The following is a 21,297-nucleotide window of genomic DNA, read 5'->3' as shown; positions in this document are numbered from 1 at the left end:
CAATCCTTTAAGATGGCTATTATTATTATCTCTTTTCCTTTTCTTCTTTTTTTTTTCTTTTTTAAGGAGAAACTGAAGTATACAGTCGCTTATTTGCACAACATCCACTTGCGTAGGGAAAGGTCAATACTAAAATGTGCAGGTGACTGCGGTGTGCAAACGTCACTACTCTGCTAGTCTGTCACATCCGGTCACATTCTACTCCAACACGGATTCACAGAACTTCATGTCCTAATTCCGGCAAAACTCTGTGTGTACGTTGCCTCAGGCACAGCGGCAGATTTAGACCCTCGCTCAGCGGCAAGAGCAAGGAAGGCTCCCTGGAGCCGGGCGAATCCTGTCTCCTAGGCAACACAGCAGCGCGCAGAACCTCTCCCCCAAGACCTAGACAGGTGATGTCACTTCCTTAGTCTAGCCGGTTGCCCCCGGTGACGCGTTAGGCGGAAGGGCGGTGCTGGGTACCCAAGAGACCCGGCGTTGTAGAAGTCACTTCCTCCCGGGGACGCCGTTGCCTAGCAACTGCCTCCCGCCTACGTCTTTGGCCCCGCCTCCTTGCTTAGTCCGGGTTTCCGAGCGCTGCCAGGCCCAGACTGAGGCTAGAACCTCCTGCTCCAGGCGAGTGGCTTGGTCCTCCAGGTCTCTGGGAGCCCGCCGTGCGACTGGCGGGGGTGGGTACAGAACGCGGGACTTCGGGGTCGCGACGGATGGCGGCGGTGACAGCCTCTGGGTGTGCACAAGCCGGGCTCAAGCTGGGGGCCCTGGCGCGTGAGCAGCGGGTGGGGACCTGGAGGGCACCTGGCCCAGCCGGGAGTTAGTGTGGTACTGGGACGTGCGCTGATGCGGGTGATCCTGCGGCCCTGGTCTAGGCCTTCAGCTTGGAGCTTGAGCAACAGCGATGTTAATACAAGCATCGCGGAAACCTCGTTTTGTTTTTCCCAGCCTTGTTAACACTTTCGTGAGGGACAAAAGTGGCTTGAAAAAATATCGCTGGCTATTTGTGGTTAAGCATTAAGATTTTTTTTTTTTTTTTTTGCATAGAGCTATAATGCAAGCAATTTGTGTATAGGGCTAGTGCTTTTATAAAGTATACAATCATCTTGGTGGACTTAATAAAGCATGACTCGTTGAGAAATGCTTTGCTTTTTTGAATGGAAAAGGGGAAAAATAGGATGTTATGTATTAATTGTCAACTTTTATTTTTATTAACCAATTGCAGTCATTTATTTGCTCATCCTTAAAAATGCAAGACTATTTAAGATAACTTCCACTGACATTTGTCTTTTCTTTTTTATTTTTTAGAAAGAGATTTGTGGTGAGAATTTATTTCTTTACAAGAACTCCACATTTGTAGGTGAAGATGTAGTCAATATTCATATGATACTTTTTAAATTTGATTTGGCTATTTTTTCTTCTTGTTTAGTTTATTTTTTATGTTAAATGTAGTAATAGAAATTTTTAAGCATGCAAAAGTCTGATTTGGTTTTCATCTCTTTCAGTCACCATCAGAGGTTGAGTGAATTGCTCCAATTATTTATTAGCTATTTGATAAAGGTAACAAGAAAAGATAAAGTATGTCCGACGAAGTTTTCAGCACAACTTTGGCATACACCAAGAGTCCAAAAGTTACCAAAAGAACTACTTTTCAGGTAAAATATTTCAAGGCATTTTGTATTGATTTTGTATTATGAATGTGGAACTTCGTGGTTATAGGAAGTGGTCCTTTATAAAGCAGGAGTAAGTCTTCTGTTCTTTTTGAAGTTTTGCAGATCATTTATCATGTTTGAGCACCAGTATTACAAATCCTCCTTTGTGACTTTAAGGCCATCAAAATAACCTTAATTGTAGGTTCTTACTAAGTTAAAAGTTAAAATGCAACTTTAAATTGTTATTTTCACATAAAAAAAAACTTTTTTTTTCCTATTGTAGCACAGTACGAAGTTTTTTCTCCTGGGTCATTACAGTTTTGAACTTAACCTTTAAATTTTCACTATGGGTTATATATGTTTCTGCAGTATGCTTACATAAAGTACCAGTTTGGGGCTGGGGATATAGGTCAGTGGTAGAGTGTGTGCTTAGCGTACAGGAGGTCCTAGGTTCAATCCCCAGTACCAAATAAATAAATAAATAAATAAACAAGAAAAACTCAATAAACCCCCAAAACAAAACAAAAAAAAGTACCACATTCTTCCAAAATGGCAGTTTGTAACAAATCCTATATAAATCGAGTCCCCTCTTACCTATTACTATTTAGCTCAAATTATAATCTGCAATTAATTTGTTTGATACTGTCGTCTCCTCCAGTTTAACAGCAGGCACCAAGAGGGTGTGCCCTTGGTGATGGTGATTTGCATTGAGTCTCCTCACTCAATTGGGTGCATGGTACAATGTAGGCTTAGAGTTAATGTACGCTAAATAAATGCAACTTGTTTGAAAGAATTATTATTTGTTTACAAATTAATTGTAGATATTATATTCCATCCTATTTGAATGGGAATTGATTTTAATTATCTCATTTCAGGATGAGCTAATAAGAGCGATTACAGCTCGCTCGGCCAGACAGAGGAGTTCTGAATACTCAGATGACTTTGAGAGCGATGAGATTGGTATGTGAGAGCATGGAAAAGTAAAATATTATTCTGTATGTTGCTTCATTACATTTAACCTACTCCCCTCCTCCAAAAACAAACAAACAAAAAAGACTTGTGTTAAAATAATGCCTTTGACTTCATTAGTTTTAGATTTCCAACTTTTAATGGGTTAGAGAGCCAGTCTTAATTTTCAAGAAGTTTTTTGATTGTTCTTGATTGTTTGTGAATATATATTTTGATTATGTAAATTAACTGACACCAATAAAATGATGACTGGGGGTAAACTACATGGAAGAGGACAAGTTCTTCCTTAAAGTTAATACTAGGAGGCACAACAGCTAGTTGGTAACTGGGGTACAGAAAGCTAAATTTTAGTGTACCTCAGAAGCACTTTTATAAATGCTAGTTATATATCAGGTCTTTGGACTATAATAAGGTGTCCTTTTAAAAACGACAGACTATTCACATTGTATATATCAATACCATTTTGATATAATTTGCTGTATTTTAATTAGGTAAAAATATTAATACTTTAGGCTTCATTCAAATATTAACTCTGTACCCATACAGAATTCTGAACTTGAAATTCAGTGTTCTACTCTTTGATATATATTCAATCAATAATCAATGTTCTCTGTAAAAATAGTAAATCACTGCTATATTTTTAAGTTAGCATTCTTTATTATCTTTGTTTTAGTAAAATCTAATATTTTTGGTATGGATGCAGTTGCATTTACAACATTTATGTGGAAAACAATCTAGTTAAACTCTTTTGCTTACAAATATTCTTGATTTTATATGATGAAATGATTCACAAATGAAGATTTTACTCTCCAAAATGGAATCTGAATGTCCCAAGACTGATTGTTATTTTTTGGAATCTTTGGATGGCATTTCCCAGAGTAAGTGCAGTACTTGGCACCCTGTGGGCATTCAATAAATACTTTTTATGAAATTGAAAATTTTATTACATAAATTCAAATTCAGAACAGACTAGATAAGCTGTTTTTAAGAGCTGTAAAATAAATTTGCACTTAAACATGTTTATAAATTTACTTCAAACCCTTTCTAGACTTTAAGGTAATCTTTCTTTTAAAAAAGATTAATATGACCTTAAGAGATTTAAAATATACTATTGAAAACGTTTTTTCTTGTCTGTTTTCAGTTTCATTGGGTGATTTTTCTGATACCTCCGTAGATGAAAATTCCATTAAGAAAAAAATGAATGATTTTCATATATCAGATGATGAAGAAAATAATTCTCCAAAACTATCTTTTTTGAAAACCAAGAAATCAAACAGTGACATAACCAAAGATGGGCCAGGATTTTCTGTCAAAAACAACGAAGATGTGGCACTTGATGGTTATGAAGACATGGTGGTAAATTCCTCATCAGAATCTCAGGATAAAGATCAAGATGTTGAAAAAGAAAGAATTAAACTAAAACCTAAACCCAGAATTTTTTCGCTCAAAAGCACATCTTCAGGTAGGTTGTTAGATACTACAATTGTATTTCTTGAAAATTTATTTTAAGACAATAATTTCAAAAAATCTTTATATGGTAGGTAGTATATAGTAAGAAAAAATAAGTCATATTTAATTTACAGTTTTGTAGAAATAAGACAGTTGAACCACAGAGAAAAGTCATAATTCTGATATCCAGTTGTATATTCTGTCTTCAATCTCTTCTGGTGCCTAATAAAAAGCCAAAGCACCTATAGTTATATGTAGCTGCAGCTCCCAAAACACATATTCCCATAAGCTTAAATTTTGTTCTTAGGGATGGAAACACAATGGAATGCTTCCTTATTCACTCTATACTCTCAATACTAAAACTGTCATTTCCAGAGCTGAGTCGTTATAACTCAGTGATAGAGTACTTACCTAACATAACATGTACATAGCCCTTGTTTCAATCTCCATCACCACAATACAATCATTTCTAAACCAATATTTTGCCAGAACAGTTTTTTGGCATTGATATATTTTAAGTGTCACTGCTATTTGTTTATCAAAGTTTCCAGACACTCCTTAAGAAAACAGAATCTCCATTTGATCTTTCGATAGCATTGGAAAATTTACTAAAATTCAGTTTTCTGAAAGGAAATTCTTGGTGTGATCTGGGAATACAAGAGTTCTCCCAAGTATTCTACTGAACTCCAAGCACAGTGGATCAAAGGTGGAACAAAGCTGGAACCCGCCCCTTGAAGTCCTTTGGAAGATGCACAAAAATTTGTGGATGCAAGGTTAAGAGTTTGATATCTTTCAGTCTTGTTCCTTTCATTTTATAAAGAAAATTTTAGTTGATGCTAGCCTTAGTAAAAATCTCATCAATAAATACAGTGCTGGTGAACATTTCATACTTTTCATGTTAGATATTACTGATAATATCAGACAAACTTTATTTCAGGCATGCATTAGGGAACTACTTCCTTTTGCCCAGCACACAGAATCCCACTAACTTTGAAAAGAAGGAAAGATGCCAAAACAAAAAACCCTTGAATAATGTCTAAGACACTGAAAAACAAGCCATCATAAATTAGTTGTATCTGACTTCATCAAATAGGTTAAGTCTTACTGTCCTCATAGGGAGGAGGAGAAAACCTGCTCTTCCTGTCCTACAAAATTGTTTTGAGAATCTAATGAATGAGTCTCATAAACTGTAATGCACTACAAAAGTGTAAACACAAAGCATAATGAAACCATTAACTTACTGACATACTTTCCCAGGGTACTGAGTGAAACTGACAATGGAGAAAGGGAACATACTTGACCTTGGTTATTTAAAAAATATGAGCATTTAGCATCAAAAAAAATGTTCTCAAACACGTGGAAGAAAAAAATTAGAAATGAATGGTAGATAACTAGCAAAATAAAAATTTACCTATCTCATGTTAAAAAGCTGCAGTGAGTTAAGATGAACAAAGACATGTATTTTAGCCTCAAGGTGGCAGCATGACTACAAATGCTCTACTTAGGCATCTGCAATATTATGTTCAGTATATGTAACACAAAAATAGTAGCTTAAGTAGAGAACTTAGATATTTGATTATAAATGTTAAAAAGCATTTGGAAATGTATAGACTTTTTTCTATCTTAGAAATTTTTAGTACTTCTGGAAGAGGAATTTTAGTATAAGATATATTAGTGTTAAGAAAAGTGCTGTATAGAATTCTTTAAGGACCTAAATGAATATATGAATGATTCATTCATGAAAGAAGGACTGTGCTTTATGAGCTTAGCCTTATTCTTCTATAACTTCTTAGACTTGAAGTGCTTACAACAGTATTGGAATAAATTAAGCATTCTATTATTATTTAGCATCTGTCTATAAGCAAATTATTTTACTTATTCATGCATATACATTGAATATATTATGTCTCATCATACTAAAAGCATTGTGATGGTAAATAAGAATGCAACATTGAAAAGGCTTAGTACCAATCATCTAAGACTACAATTTAGTAGGAGGCATAGAACAACAACAACAACAAAATAAGTTAGTAATGGTGGTGGTAGGGCACATCATGGATCCCTACTTTTCACTGACTATGGTGGAGATATTTGTTAATCCACCAATATTACACAGATGGATTCAGGGAGAAACTGCTCCGAAGAACACAGGAGTGATTCACAAACCAAAAGAAAAAAAAAAAAAAGGCTAAGAAATGTTTACCACCATTGTTAATGTCACTGAGCACTTGTGATATGTATGGCACTGTGTTACATACTATATATTTTCTTGCCAAGGACCTATAAGCACTTAGAAAATTTTAACTGATTTGAACAGTGGGAAAACTTCAATGTAGATAGAGGTCAAATAATTTATATAAGGATATATAATAAGTGTCAGAGCCACGAAAATTTTAACTGATTTGAACAGTGGGAAAACTTCAATGTAGATAGAGGTCAAATAATTTATATAAGGATATATAATAAGTGTCAGAGCCACGACTCAAATAAGAGGTATTTAAACTAGTCAAACTTATAGAAACAGAGTAGATTGGTGGTTGCCAGGGTCTTGGAGGAGCAGGGAATGGGGAATTGCTATTCAACAGTTTCAGTTATACCAGATGAGTAAGTTCTAGAGATCTGTGTTCAACATTGTGCCTATAGCTATAGCTAGTACTGTATTACATGCTTAAAAATGTTAAAGAGGGTAGATCTCATAACTATTCTTACCACAATAAAATAAAACGTTGACTTAGTACCTTCTTTTAGGCATTGTCCAATATTCTACTTAATCTGAGGTTCAAAAGATAACAAGCATCTTTAGGAGGAGAAACCAGAAGTGGATGTTTTAGGCAGATGAATCAGCTTAGGAAGAGATTTGGTGACAAGAAAGTTGTGTAGCCTGTGTGTTAGTTCACTATCCCAGGAACAGAAATTAGAAAATGGGTATGCCAGCAGACAGGGCAGCAAGGCACTCAGGGACACACCAGGAAAGCCTTTCATTTTATTCAAAAGTCATTGATTTTTTATTCTATAGGATTAGATGATGGGGAGCCCTTGTAGAATTTTGTGAAGGGAGTGATGGGGTCTGACTTACATTTTATAGATATCCCTGAGGCACTGTCTAGAAAGAGGAGATGAGAAACTAACTCAGGGATGAAGAGCATAAAATAAAGGAGAGAGATATTTATCAAGTAGAATCATTGGCTGTAGTGATTCTATGGTTGCAGGCAAAATGGAGGGAGGAATCTAGGAAGATTCTTTGACTTGGGGTTGAACATTTGACCAGAGTTTTAGATATAGCTAAAATTGGCAAGGAAGCATTTATAGTGGTACCAGTTTGACAAGATTGTGGAATCCTCTAACAACATTCATAAGCCCTTTGGTAGGTAAAAAAGAGGTATGTGTTAATTAGCCTAGTTGTAAAGTTTTAGAAGAATACATTGGTAGAATAGTGAAGACGTATGTGTAATAGGTAAAATTTAGGCAAAAAGTATATAAATGAAGAAAAATCAGTGCTTTGAGGGCTAGAAGCATACCAGAATACTGGTTCTTATTTTAAACTGCAACTTGGGAAAAGCAACTGTGAAATTTCATTCATTTATTTTTTTCATTTGTTTGTCTTTGTGGTGCTGGGGATAGAACCTGTGGCCTCCTGCATGCTCAGTTGTGTGCTCTATCACCAAGCTAAATCCCAGCCCTAACTATACAATTTTAATGGACTCAAAGAATGGTAACTCACGAGTCGTGTTTTTTCATTCATTCCTCCAGTGAGAGGGTAAGACTTCTATCCCTTGTGTGCCAGTGTCATCATTTTCATGCTTGTAACAGCACTTACCTTTGTCTTGTCCTTGTGTTTGTCTAAGAAGACCAACAATCCCAGCTACTCAGGAGGCAAAGGCAGAAGGATCCCAAGTTCAAGGTCAGGCTCACTAACTTAGTAAGACCCTGTCTTAAAATCAAAATAAAAAATAAAGAACTGGAGATTTATTCAGTGGTAGAGTGCCCTTAGGTTCAATGCCCAGTTAAAACAAACAAACAAAAAACCTTTGCTATAAATGATCTCCCTTCCCAACCTGTTAAGTCCTTGGACAGGGCCATTGTCATTGTTATGTTATGAGGATCAATAGTGTGTACATAGCTTGGCTTCAGGTACTTTAAGATTTGATGCACGAACCTCCTCATTTTATTGAGGCAAGATTTTATGTTTTTTCAAATGTTTTGAATATTATGAGAGTTCATAAAGTTGAAGAGTTAACTTCTTATAAAACTAAAGTATACTGATTACTTTCAGTATACTTTAAAGTATCTGATGGCAACATTGTTAAAAATTGGGGGCCATGAATTATTCCTTATCTGGGTCTTATTTGAGCTTATGGATAAGGGTGTGGTCTTCATCTGGACTTTCTAGGACATGGCACTGGAGGGAAGTTTGGTGTCTCTGGGGCAATGGTCAAAGCCAAAGTGTTTTGTTTTTTTTTTCCTCCCAATCATCTTAAAACATTTTATTTTTTAGCAGAAAATAGCAGCAGCCTTGAAACAGATGACCATTTTAAGCCTTTACCTCTGCCAAGGAGCTTGTTAAGAAAGAGCAGGCACGTGGAGGAGAAAGAAAGACTAGGAGAAGATAAAGAAACTGCTCTCAGTGAAGACTTCAATTCTGCACCTTCCCTTCCAAGTCTGGATGGCAGACAATTAGAAGCTGAGGAAAAAACATTCTCTGAAAACTTTGATCTTGAGGTTGGCACTACTGCTGAGCTGTTGAATTATGTTCTTAAATTCAGGCATTTGCCTCTGATTACTAGAAAAATAGAAAGAGAATGAATTGTGTGCATGCATTTATGTGTATGTATGGGTCTTACATGTTTGCTTCTACAATTGATAAGAAAATAATTTTAAGCTTTTTTTTTAATAGACTATATTTCACTGAGTCCAAAACTCCATCAATTATAAGACATACCGTTATTTTAAATACCACTAAGAAAGAGGGAGATGCTTCCAATTAAGCCATAATTTGTTTTTTTTAAGATTCTACCCATTTCAGAGAAAGTAATGTGTTAAAATAATTTTGATCTAATGAGTCTACATAATAGTGTATATAATACTGTATATCTCTAATAATAATGCTGATATATATATATATATATATATATATACACATACATACATATATATATTGAATTATACAATTTATGGCTAAGGACAATATTAGTGTCATTTTATGCATTTGGTTTTATTCATACAACAAAGTACTGAATGTTCATGACACTGCTTTATATTCTTTGGGATATGCCGAAGTGAAGTTTAGATATGACTCTTTGGGTTTCCAGGAGGAAGTCTGCTATGCAGCATTATTAAGGGAGAACATTTGTCCCTTCCTTTTATATTTCACTATAATAAGTGAACTTCTTTCTTACATTTTGAAGGAGAAAGTATGGGAAAAACATTCATCCTCCATAATATGTGTGTGGACAGATCAGGGAAAAAGAACTAGACATTACCTGATCAATCTTACCTCTTTTTCTTATCACCTACCTGCCATCTAAGTGTGTAAGGATGCACTCTCTGGGGGTGGTGCAAGAGGAATCAAATCAGGATACTGATTCAAATTTTACTCAGCATTTCTGTGCTGTTTCTTAATTTGTTTTAAAAAACCAAGAGAAGAAACCCAAATAAGTATTTTGTATTTAATTATCTGATCAATTGAAAATTGTATTCATTTCTTATAGACCATATAACAAATGGCCACAAACTGAAAGATATAAAACAACATAAATTTACTCCCTTAGTTCTGAAAGCCAAAAGTCCTAAATCAAGACCCAAATCAGCAAGACCCTGTCCCTTCAAATGGCTTTAGGAAATCCTAAAATTTTCCAGAAATCCTTGGCATTTCCTAATTTACAGCTATATCACTCTGATCACTGCCTGCATCACCACATGACCTCCCTGTTTCCTTTGTGCCTCTGTTTCTCCCTATTCTTTTCCTAAAAAAGATACCATCAGACATTGGGGATCTAATTCAATGGCTCATCCTAACTACATGCAAGTACCTTATTTCCTCTTAAGGATTTCTGGATAACCTGTATTTTGGGGACACACCATTTAAACAGGAACATACCTAACTTTAAGTGATATTTTAAAACATTTTTATGCCTCTTTTTGATTAAGAAAAAGATTGCTAAAATTATTAAAGTTACATTATACTGTGAGAAAAAAATTAGCAGAAAATATCCAACTATAATCCCGCCACATAATAGCAATGAAGTTTACTATTCTTACCCCATTTAAAGCTGTTTTCCCACATTTTTGTCACTAATGTATCATTGTAGTCTGCATCATGTTTTGTGTTGTGCTTTTTCTGTGTCTCTTAGCATTAGGTTATGAAGCGTTTCCATGTTGCTGGGTGATTTTAAGACCACATGCACATTAATGTCTGTAACATAGCCATAATGTACAACTGTTATCTTATTGCTAGTTTCTTCTATATTTAACACTTTAAATGTTTCATATTTTGCAATATGAAAGTCTTCCTAACTGTGCTGTAAGACCACTATCTCAGGGATTTCCCATCTAATTTATCTTTTTTTCCTCTATGTATAACAACTTCTGGCTCCTCATGATCTATTCCATCTACATTGAGTCATGCTCTAACTTCTTTATCTTTGTATAAACACTCAATTGAAACTGCACCTTTCCTTCTGCCTTATAGTCAGTAACAAAATACCTGAGATAGTCAACTTAAAAGGAGGGAAGATTCAAAAGTTTGGGGAATTTAGTGCGTGGTTTCTTGGTGGGGTTGCTTTGGGCTTGTGGCAATGAAGCGCATTATGGTGGAAGTGCATTGTAGAGATATGTTCACCTCATGGCATCTGGGAAATAGAGAGAAAGTGAAAGGGCCAAGGTCCCAGTATCCCCTTTAAGCATACACCATGAATGATCCAGCTTTCTCCTGCGAGGCTACCTCCAAACGGTTCCACCACCTCCCCATAGTACATGGGCTGTGAACCAGAATCTTAACATATGGGCCTTTGCGGAACGTTGAAGATCTCAACTATAGCATAATCCTGCAGATGTCACAATCAGATACTCCAAGGGTGAGCTGTTCAGGCTTCCTCACTACATCCTTACCTCCTCCTACCTTTTCTCTGTGTGTTTGCGTGGGAATGATTGAGGATCACTTTTTAAAATGACCTAGCATCCTAGAATCAACTCTGTTGATCAATACACAGTATTTTATTATGGGATTTAATTTGTTAACATTTTATTAAGGTTTTTACATAAATATTTATGAAGTCTGTTCGTCTATATTTTTTTTCTTATAAGGTTATTATCAGGCTTGTGTGTCAGATGAGTTAGGCAATAAATATTCACCCTTTATTTTCTAAATTTGGTAAGAATCCTTGAGGAAAAAGATTCACCAGTTAAATGATCTGGGCATGGAAATTTCTTTGCATTAAATTTTATTTTTTATAGATATATTGGTATTGAGATTTTTCATCAGTTTGGTAATTTTTTTTAAATAAATTTGTCTATTTCACCTGACATGTCAAATTTATAAACATGCTTTTTCTTGATAGTCCCCTGTCATTTTTAGGATCAGGGGTCATCATATCATTTCATCTTTTATTTCTGACATTTAATTTATGATTTTTATCTTTCTTTTTCAATGTTGGTAGGCATTGTTTAGCTTTATGAAACTTTTCAAAGAACCAATTTTGGCTTTGTTAATTTTCTCTATAGTTTGTTTTCAGTTGAGCTAATTGTCAATTTTTATTTCTTCTCTTTATTTTCTTCAATTTGTTTAATTTGTTTAAGCACAGGCTGATTTGTTTATGTTTGAAAGTTTTCTCCTTGATTTTTAAGTCTTGAGTCCTCTGTTGAAAACCACTGAAAGCTATACATTTTTTTTTATACAGCTAAACATCTTACTTTTTCAATGTCCTTTCTTTCCATCATGATTTTCTTTAACCTATTGGTTATTTTGTGAGGAATCATCATTTTTCCCAAATACTTGGGTCTTCTCTAGATTTATTGTGGTCCAAAGAATATAGCTTATATGATTTCAGATTGTTAAGAGTTGGTAATGGCCCAGCCTAAGTGTATCCTGTGTTAAGTGCCATTTGTATTAGCAAAGTACACTTGTTTTTCAGGTATAGGATATAATGTTTTACAATTTCAGTTTGATTAAGGTGGTTGTAGTATCACTCAGATCTTCTCTATCCTTACTGATTACTTTAAGTGAATGTCTTATAATAACGTTTGAGTCACATTTTTTTTAAGTCAAATCTGAGAATCTATGCATTTTAATTCTGATGTTGTGTCAATTTATGAGTGTTTTCTCCATTTGCTTTTAACATAAACACTGATGCAGTTGGATTTAAGACCAGTTTGTTACTGTTTGTTTTCTCTTTGGTTTGTTTTGTTATTCATCTGTTACTCCCTTCTGCCATTTATTTGTGTTTTTATTTTCCATTTATTTATTTATTATTTATTATTTATTTATTTATTATACTGGGAATTGAACCCACCATGATATATTCCTGGCCCTTTTGTATTTTCGACAGGGCCTCACTAAATTGCAGAGGCTGGTCTTGAACTTCAGATCCTGAGTCACTGGGATCACAGGAGCATACGCTCAGCTCTGTTGAACTTTAAACTGTCCCTGTTTGCACTATGGAGTTGATTCTGTATTTCACATTCCATATAGAAGCCTCGCAACAGTTCAGTTCCTTGTAGTACCTCGTCTATTGTGCTGCCTTTGGCATGGATACTACATCTACATGACACAATTCCCACAATGTCATGTTATAATTTTCACTAACGAGGCTTTTAAACTTTGTATCTTAGATTTTCAAAGAATTAAAAGAAGAAAAGAATGAATATTTATAATTTTCTTTTATATAGTGATTCTGAGGCTCTTCTTACTTCCTATATATCCAGATTATCACTTCATGTTATTTCCATTTAATGTTTTGTTTTTTTTTCCCTGAAGGGCAGATTGGTCAGTGATAGGTTTATCTTTATTTTTGAAGGATGAATTAGTTGAACATTTTGACCAAGATAGTTTCCTTTCCCCTACCTCTTTATCAGTTTCCATTGTTCCTGGCCCCTCCTGTATCTGTCGAGAAATCAACAGTCACTCATTTTATTATACTCCTATATAAAATATAGGAGTTTCTACCTGTTTTCAGTATTATTTTCTTTCAAGATTTGTTTTTCTTTGAATTACAACAGTTTGATTATAAACACATAAGTCTGGTTTCTTTATATTTTCTGTGTGAGGTTAGTAGAGCTTTTAGGATCTACAAGCTAATACCTGCCATAATGGGAAGTTTTTTTTTTCTTCTTCTTCTTCTTTTTTAAATTTTGCTACATTATTTTCCTTTCCTTTCCTTTTGGGGCTACAATTGTACATGCATACATTGAACTTTTTTGATGAATCTCACGGATCTCTGAAGTTCTATGTGTCTTTAATCTTTTCCCTGTTTCTTTAATCTTTTTTTCCACTTGTTTTCCAGATTGAATAATTTGCATTTCTCCAAGTTCACTGATCTATTCTTCCATCTCTGATCTGCTATTAAGTCTCTCCAGTTAATTTTTATTTCAGTTATTACAGAGTTTAACTCTAGAGTTTTCATGGGTATTTTTGTATTTTCTACATCTCTGTGATCCCCATCTGTTCAGCTGTCATGCATACATTTTCCTTAAAGCTCTTGAACAATCTTATAATAACTACTTTAAAGTCTTTGATAATTTCAACAGTCAGGTTATCTCAAGATTGGTTTCTTTTTACTATTGTTTTTTTGTGTCTTATTTTATTTTCTTTTTTGCCTTCATGAGTCTATGTTGTTGTCTTCTTTCTTCATCTGCTTAGTGACTTTTAGTAGAATACAGGATATTATGAATGATGTGTTGTAGAGATTCTAGAGTGCATTGTGTGCCTGTGAGCATATAGTCTGGTAAGTAGATATTGTGTCTAGATACAAGTTTTTACTTCTTTCTCCCTTGCAGTAGATATGAGTAGGAATTCCTGCTCAGTTCTTCCAATTTCTAGCTTCTGTGGTTTCGTAAGGTCTTCTGAGGTCTTCTGAGGTCTTCTGTATGCCATGTGCAGATGAGCCAAAGGTTTTAGAAGAATTCTGCAGATTCCAAGGCTACTTCCTCCTCAAATGTATTGACTCAAGCCAGGCTACTAAGTCTGTAGCCTTCTACCACTTGAACTCTACAGGTTGAGATATACCATAAATCCCAAAGCTACAAATGTGCAAATCTCTTCAAGTGTAACTTTGTCTTTCAAGGTAGACTCCAGCGTCTCAGCCCTTCTGACATTTTCCCAAATGTTTTCTTCTTATTGCTTTTGATATATAATTTCCTATGTGCTCATAAAATATTGAAGGAAAGAATATTGCTATTTATGCAACAAAAATAAAATTCTTACATTATAATATCATCACCTTTAGGCTAGTTTATTCTGTAGAGAATTGGGGGTTTTGGAACACAATACAATGATTTCTTTTCAGATTTTGAGTAAAGTTCATGTGCTTGAAATTTATGTACATTTTTCACCTGTAATATTTGGAAGTAGCTGTCTACTTGGTATTATAGGTTGCTTTCATTTGGACTACTAGTAATAATTGTTTGAAACTAAGATTTACCAGGCACGGTGGGACGCATCTGTAATCCTAGCAGCCTGGGAGACTGAGACAGGAGGATCATGAGTTCAAAGCCAGCCTCAGCAACTTAGCAAGGGCCTAAACAACAACAACAAAAAGGCTCAGTGGTTGAGGGCCATGGGTTCAATCTCAAGTACCAAAAAAAAAAAATAAATAAATGAAGAAGAAGAAAAAACTAAAGATTTTTCTTTTATCTTGATACTGTCCTTGAAAAGAATATTGGAGAAAGAGACATCAGGATCAAATCTTTACCTTAAAAATACATAATAGATTTGATTTTAGAAGAGCAGGAGTTTTAAAAATTGCTAAAAACAAATTTAGACATAACATTTTGATACAGAGCTACAATGACTCTTTTAGTGACCCCTTTTACTGACCCAAACACCAAGGGAAGCATTTTTACCTCTAGTGGCTTATGCTTTTTTATGTAATTTTTTAATTTATATATGACAGCAGAATGCATTATAATTCTTATTACATATGTAGAGCACAATTTTTCATATACACATAGTATATTCACACCAATTTGTGTCTTCATACATGTACTTTGGATAGTAATGATCATCACATTCCACCATCATTAATAACCCCATGCCCTCTCCCTTCCCCTCCAACCCCTCTGCCCTATCTAGAGTTCATCTATTCCTCCCATGCTCCTGCTCCATGTCCCACTATGAAGGCTTAATGCTTTTTGAGGTTTCAGCAACAAACTTCTAATAATGCAGATTCCAAAGTTATAAGATGGTTTTAATAATGCTATGATGTCCATAAATACTCGGAGCAAAACTTACATGTTAAATACATTTTTTTATTAAACAGGATCCATTGTTATCAAGTTTATCGTCATCAGCTCTTAAAGAAAGTCTTGGAAATTCTTTTTCACTGGCACCTGAGGGAAAAGCATCTATAGAAGGTAATTACATTCTAACTAATGTGTATTATTTATGAACTCTGTGTTGTTTAGGACACTGTAAGGAAAATGATACTTTTCACGTTACAGGGAAAATATATATTTGTGTTTCCCTGGTTTTTCAATCCTGACTGCATAGTTGACTGTATGACTCTAAGTGCAGAAGTAATCACTCAGTGCCTCAGTTTCCCTAAGTCTTGCCTGTCTCAAAAGACTATTGTGGGGCTGGGGTTGTGGCTCAGTGGTAGAGCGCCCCTCTAGCACAGGCGAGGTGCTGGGTTCAAGCCTCAGCACCACATTTAAAAAATAATAATAATTAATTAAAGATATTTAAAAAAAAAAACTATTGTGAAAATTAAATGATAGAGTACAATTTAGCCACTGGCACTGGCCTACTTCTAGGCACAAATGGAATGATCACTTAAGGTGAATTATTATACTATGCACATTGCTGCAGTGGTCTCTATAGTACACATAATGGCTAGGTGGACTTCCGAGGTTTAACCTTGGTTTGAATCTAGCACCTCTACATGAACAAAGTAACAAGCCTCTCTGACTTTGTATAATGTTTTTTTTAAAGTGTGGATAATAATAATATCTACCTTATAGGGTGGTTGTGAGGTGTAAGTAATAATAATAATACATGTAAAGCCTTGAACAGTACCATAGTAAGCACGTAGTAAATGTGAGGTGTAAGTTGTGAATGTGGTTTGTTTTCTTAGGGCTAAAAGTCACAGCTGTTTCTAGGACTGGGAGGCATAACTAACATTTATTAGGTGCTTACTATGTAGTATAATTTTTGTCATTTTACAGAGGAGAGAAACTGAGGTGCAGACATTGGGAAACATAGCCAAGGTCAGTGCTGGAGCCAGAGGTGGAATCTTTGGCTCCAAAGTTCTTGTTTGTTTCTCCAAAGAACCCAGTAATGAATTGAATCATGTGTGCTTTTCATGTGAATATATGACTGTAATGATAATGGGATTTTAAAACCCATTTACCTCTAAATAAGTTCAAAGGGGGAAAAAAAAGGCCATAATGAAAGCCCTAGAATTAAGACTTTTAATGATGAAAATACAGTTTGGGCTTGCAGGTAGATCCTGGTAGAAATGAAAGTTGGTGATCCCTACAGAGAACACTGATTTCTTTCTGACAAGCATCCTGAAATGTGGTAGAATCTGAATAAAAGACACAATTCTATAAAAGAACAACCAAGTCCCCTCCTGACATTCCCCTGAACCTGTGCCTGGGAGTACTGAGGGAATAAGGAATAGACCTGTCTTTGGTGCCCTTGGGTATGGGACGGCGCACTGCAGCACTGCATCCTGGTGGGCCTGAACCTAACTGGACTGGCTTTATTCTCTGCATAAAATTACATTCACTCTTGGTTCTCTCTGCATGTATACAGCTCACCTGTGATGCTAGTAACTGCAGTGGCATGCAGATATGTGCCTCCTGTTTTCACAGTTTGTTGTTCCAGCCAAGAGCACACAGGCTTTAGAACTGAACAGATGTTGCCATCTCAGTTACTTGGTTTATATATCAACTAGTTCTTTTGATGTGTGTTGGTTTGGGGTAGTGCTTCCATTATAATTATGACTATGCTGTTTATTCAGAGTATTTAGTTTTGTTAAGTGTTTCATTAGATGAAGAGTAGACATTTTTCTTTCGTAGAACACTTTGGGGGAAAAATATCATTATGATCATTTTTTTCATATTTTATTTTGCAAGAAAAAAGAGTACATAGGACTGGGGATGTGGCTCAATGATAGAGCACCTGCCTAGCATGCTTCAGGCCTGAGTTCAATCCCCAGCACAAAAAAATAAAAAAATAAAAAATAAAAAAAGGAAAAAAGAGGTTATATACAATCTTCATTTAAAAGAAGGTATAGCATCTGCTTATCTACTTTTAATTGAGGAGAAGATTTTAGTGTTGTTATTCCTTCTCAAAATAGATCAGAATGGAGAATTTCCTGAAAACCATAATTCCTTGAAATTAAATGAAAATGAAGAGAATTCAGATATGATAAACTGTGTTGCTGCTGAACTTGAGAAACCCCAGGAAATTCAAGTGCCTGCTGACAGCCTTGAAGAAGAAAAGGAAAAGGCTGAACTGATGACAGATGGTGACTTGACAATGGATCCCTTGCTATTTCAGTCTCATACCAACGCAGCAGAATCTGCAAAGGTATTTCTACAAACTTATCTCTTTTGTACTACAGCTTGGAACTTGAAAAAGGGCTTGAAAGTGTTGTGTCTTCTGTGTTCTATACTTCTGAATTACTTGTGAGAAACTCATCTTTTGACAGCAACATGATGTTGTCAAATGCTTCCCACTTAATTCAGTAGAACTTTATCTTCAAGAAAGATTTTCAATTCGTATAATGAAACCCAGTGTTCCGTTAAAAATCACCAGTGGTATGGTCATAATGTACTTTATAGTATCTCAGAAATACCTATAACTGTATATGTTTCTATAAGTCTTCCCATTATTAAAAATGTAGCTGTCTGGAACAATTTTTGAGATTTTTGAGATAGTGAAAGCTTTTTTAAATATAATTTGAAAACATTTTAACTATTTTCCTGAAATTCAAGAAATGCTTTATAGATTATCATGAGTAACATTATTATTAAAATCTTGAGAAACAGATTTATGGCACACAGAATTATGAGGGACATTATTATTAAAGTTATCATAAGGAACATTATTATTAAAATCTTGAGAAACAGATTTATGGCACACAGAATTATGAGGGACATTATTATTAAAGTTATCATAAGGAACATTATTATTAAAATCTTGAGAAACATATTTATGGCACACAGAATTACTTGTTCCTACAATTAATTGTACCAAAGTACTATACTTTTAAAATGAATAGTATAGCATTTTTACTCTTTATTTCTCCTGAGTTTAGTGTTTATCTCTTATTACTGCAGTTTGCTAGCAGCAATGCTTACATTACTAGGGGAGGAAAGTAGTTCTGGCAGAACACTAGTGACTGAACAGGACTTTCATAATATATAGGGTTTTTTAAAATTAAATGTATGGGAAAGGATCTTAAGTCACGTTCCAAGTATATTATCCTTAGCTGCCTTCCTTAGAAAAAAACTACTGCCGAGTTAGAAATGTATTCATATCCATGTTCTTATTTTACTGCTAGCACCCACCCACCCATCTGTGTAAATAGAATTTTTTTTTTTTCTTAAAAGAAAGGATAGTCTTAGCTGGGCACAGTGGCACACTTGTATAATCCCAGTGACTCAGTAGGCTGAGGCAGGAGGGTTGCTAGTTCAAACCCAGCCTCAGCAATTTAGTGAGTTCCTGAGCAACTCAGTGAGATCCTGTCTCCCTCTCTCTAATAAAATATTAAAAAAAAAAAAAAGAGCTGGAGACATGGCTTGGTGGTTAAGCACCGCTGGGTTCAATCCCTCTTACCAAAAACCAAAAGAGATAGTCTTAGCCAGGTGCAATGGGGGTACACTTGTAATCCCAGCTACTAGAGAGGCTGAGGCTAGAGAACTGCAAGTTTGAGACCAGCCTCAGTGATTTAGCAAGGTCTTAAGCAACTTAGTAAGAACCTATCTCAAAATAAAAAGGGCTATGGATGTGACCCAATGGTAAAGTACCTCTGGGTTCAATCCCTAGTATCAAAAACTAAAAAAAAAAAAAAAAAATTAAATAGTGTACAGCTTATAGGTGGAGCCCTTGAAATGCCTAATAGAAGCAATTATAAATTAGAATAATCAACTTACATGCTTATTAGAATAAGTAACAAGTAAGATTATAACATATTTTTTTGGCTAGACTCTTGGCTTTATTCTCAGTCTCTACTAAGTGAACTTTCTTAGGTTTGAGTCTAATCAACCCCTTGTTAAAGTATCTTTGTTGGATCCTCATCATGAGAATTAAACCAAAACTCCTCACCACCACCTAATGATTTCACGTGAGTCTTCTCTGACCACGTGTTCTTCCACTCCCCCACCATTCCCCAGGCTTCAGTACCACTGACTTCTTGTGTTTTTCAAAAATCACTCTGGGGCTCTAAGCACCTCTCCTTTTATCCCACAGATCATCACGTGAGCCCTTTCCTCATCAGTCTCTAATCAGCATTACAGCAGCCCCTCAGCCCCTCTCTAGTCACTCTGTTGTTGTCCCACTTTCACCTCCTTCGTCACATTTGTTTATGATTATGGCCAGTCACTCCTCTCTGAAAGTTAGTATCCCTGAAGGCCTTTCATTCACAGTTTTGTACCCAATACCTTCTGTGCCTGACACATGATAGATGCATAAAAAGTATTGCTTTACTAATAGTTTCATCTCTAAGCCTAACCGTGATTGTTCTGGTGAATAATCCATCTATGGATTATTAAAATGATTAAATCTTCTATTTAACAGAAGGTGATCGAGGATAAAAATATGAAGAATCAAAAGTCCACAAACAACAGAGCATCCAGTGCAGGTGGCAGGTAATTAAGTCATCAACATACCTCATTCTTGGGTTTCCATTCCAGCAAGACTCATTTAAATTTAAATTTTATAAGGTAAATTTGATTTGGCATTGTGGATTTTCTCTTAATTTTTTTCACCTCTCAGATGACTGGAATAGATACTTCATTATTAATCCCTACAGTGGATTATATTCTTTTATAGCAAATAATAAAAATAATAAAATGTTTACATCTATTCCTGATTGTTTTAAAGCCTGGAATATACATAATACATTCGTTCTCCAGGATCTTCCCTCAAAGGACATTTTCTTCTTCCTTAATGTCATTGTGATAGTAAAGCTGAAGTCCAGCATTATTCTTCTCTATAAGTATCTTTGTCTAACACATAAAAAATTGTACCTGAAGTCTCTGGGTTTTATGGACTAAGTGGGTTTTATGGACTACAGTGATAAGAATTGATACAGGTTCATATGTATTGCTGCTGATGACTATTGCTAACTTCTCTGTGCTAATCAAAACCTTCTGCATCTTTTATTCAGATTATGATTATAATTAGTCAAGTAGAGCAGGGCCAGCCAACTTAGGTACATGGCTATTAAGTACTTTTTTTAGACACTGTAGGCAGTTCAGTCCCTGTTGTTAACTGCTCAGTTCTGCCCCGTATCAGGAAAGCAGGACTTGCCTATACATAAATGCAGGAACAGATCTGTGGTGCATTCAGGTTTATCTATCAAGCCACAGGTTGCCCAGATTGTCTCCTAACCCCTGACAGAGGGTACTATATTTTCTAACTTTATGTTTAGAATGGTTTATGTAACAGAAAGTATTATAAGAAAATGTTAAAAAGTGCTTAAAACCCACTTTGTTAATATTATTTTCTCTGTATAACTTGAGATATGACCCATTTTTTAAAATCTTTTAGTTGTAGATGGACACAATATCTTTATTTTATTTATTTATTTTTATGTGGTGCTGAGGATCCAACCCAGTGCCTCACAAGGGCAAGGCAAGAGCTCTACCACTGAGCCACAGCCCTAGCCCGCGTGTTTTGTTTGTTTATTTGTTTGTTTTTGTTTTTGTTTTTGTTTTTTAAGAGAGGGAGTGAGAAAGAGAGAGAGAATTTTTTTAATACTTATTTTTTAGTTTTAGTGGACACAACATTTTATTTTTATGTGGTGCTGAGGATCGAACCCAGCGACCCGCGCATGCCAGGCGAGCGTGCTAC

General features: G+C 35.3%; 1 protein-coding gene across 1 annotated transcript in view; it reads left to right on the top strand.

Moving 5' to 3' along the window:
• Positions 1–585: 585 nt before the first annotated feature.
• Map9 (microtubule associated protein 9) overlaps positions 586–21,297 on the top strand; it is a 32,317-nt gene continuing 11,605 nt past the window's right edge. Inside the window, exons 1-8 of the mRNA XM_026384734.2 lie at positions 586–668; positions 1,497–1,646; positions 2,519–2,603; positions 3,754–4,074; positions 8,557–8,780; positions 15,533–15,626; positions 17,576–17,808; positions 20,020–20,090. Coding sequence (XP_026240519.2) covers positions 1,572–1,646; positions 2,519–2,603; positions 3,754–4,074; positions 8,557–8,780; positions 15,533–15,626; positions 17,576–17,808; positions 20,020–20,090 — 1,103 coding nt within the window. The 5' untranslated portion in view covers positions 586–668; positions 1,497–1,571. The remainder of the gene's footprint in view (positions 669–1,496; positions 1,647–2,518; positions 2,604–3,753; positions 4,075–8,556; positions 8,781–15,532; positions 15,627–17,575; positions 17,809–20,019; positions 20,091–21,297) is intronic.

This window comes from Urocitellus parryii, chromosome 10 (assembly GCF_045843805.1).
Source record: "Urocitellus parryii isolate mUroPar1 chromosome 10, mUroPar1.hap1, whole genome shotgun sequence".
Classification (NCBI taxonomy): domain Eukaryota; kingdom Metazoa; phylum Chordata; class Mammalia; order Rodentia; family Sciuridae; genus Urocitellus; species Urocitellus parryii.
This window is presented reverse-complemented; position numbering and strand designations above follow the sequence as displayed.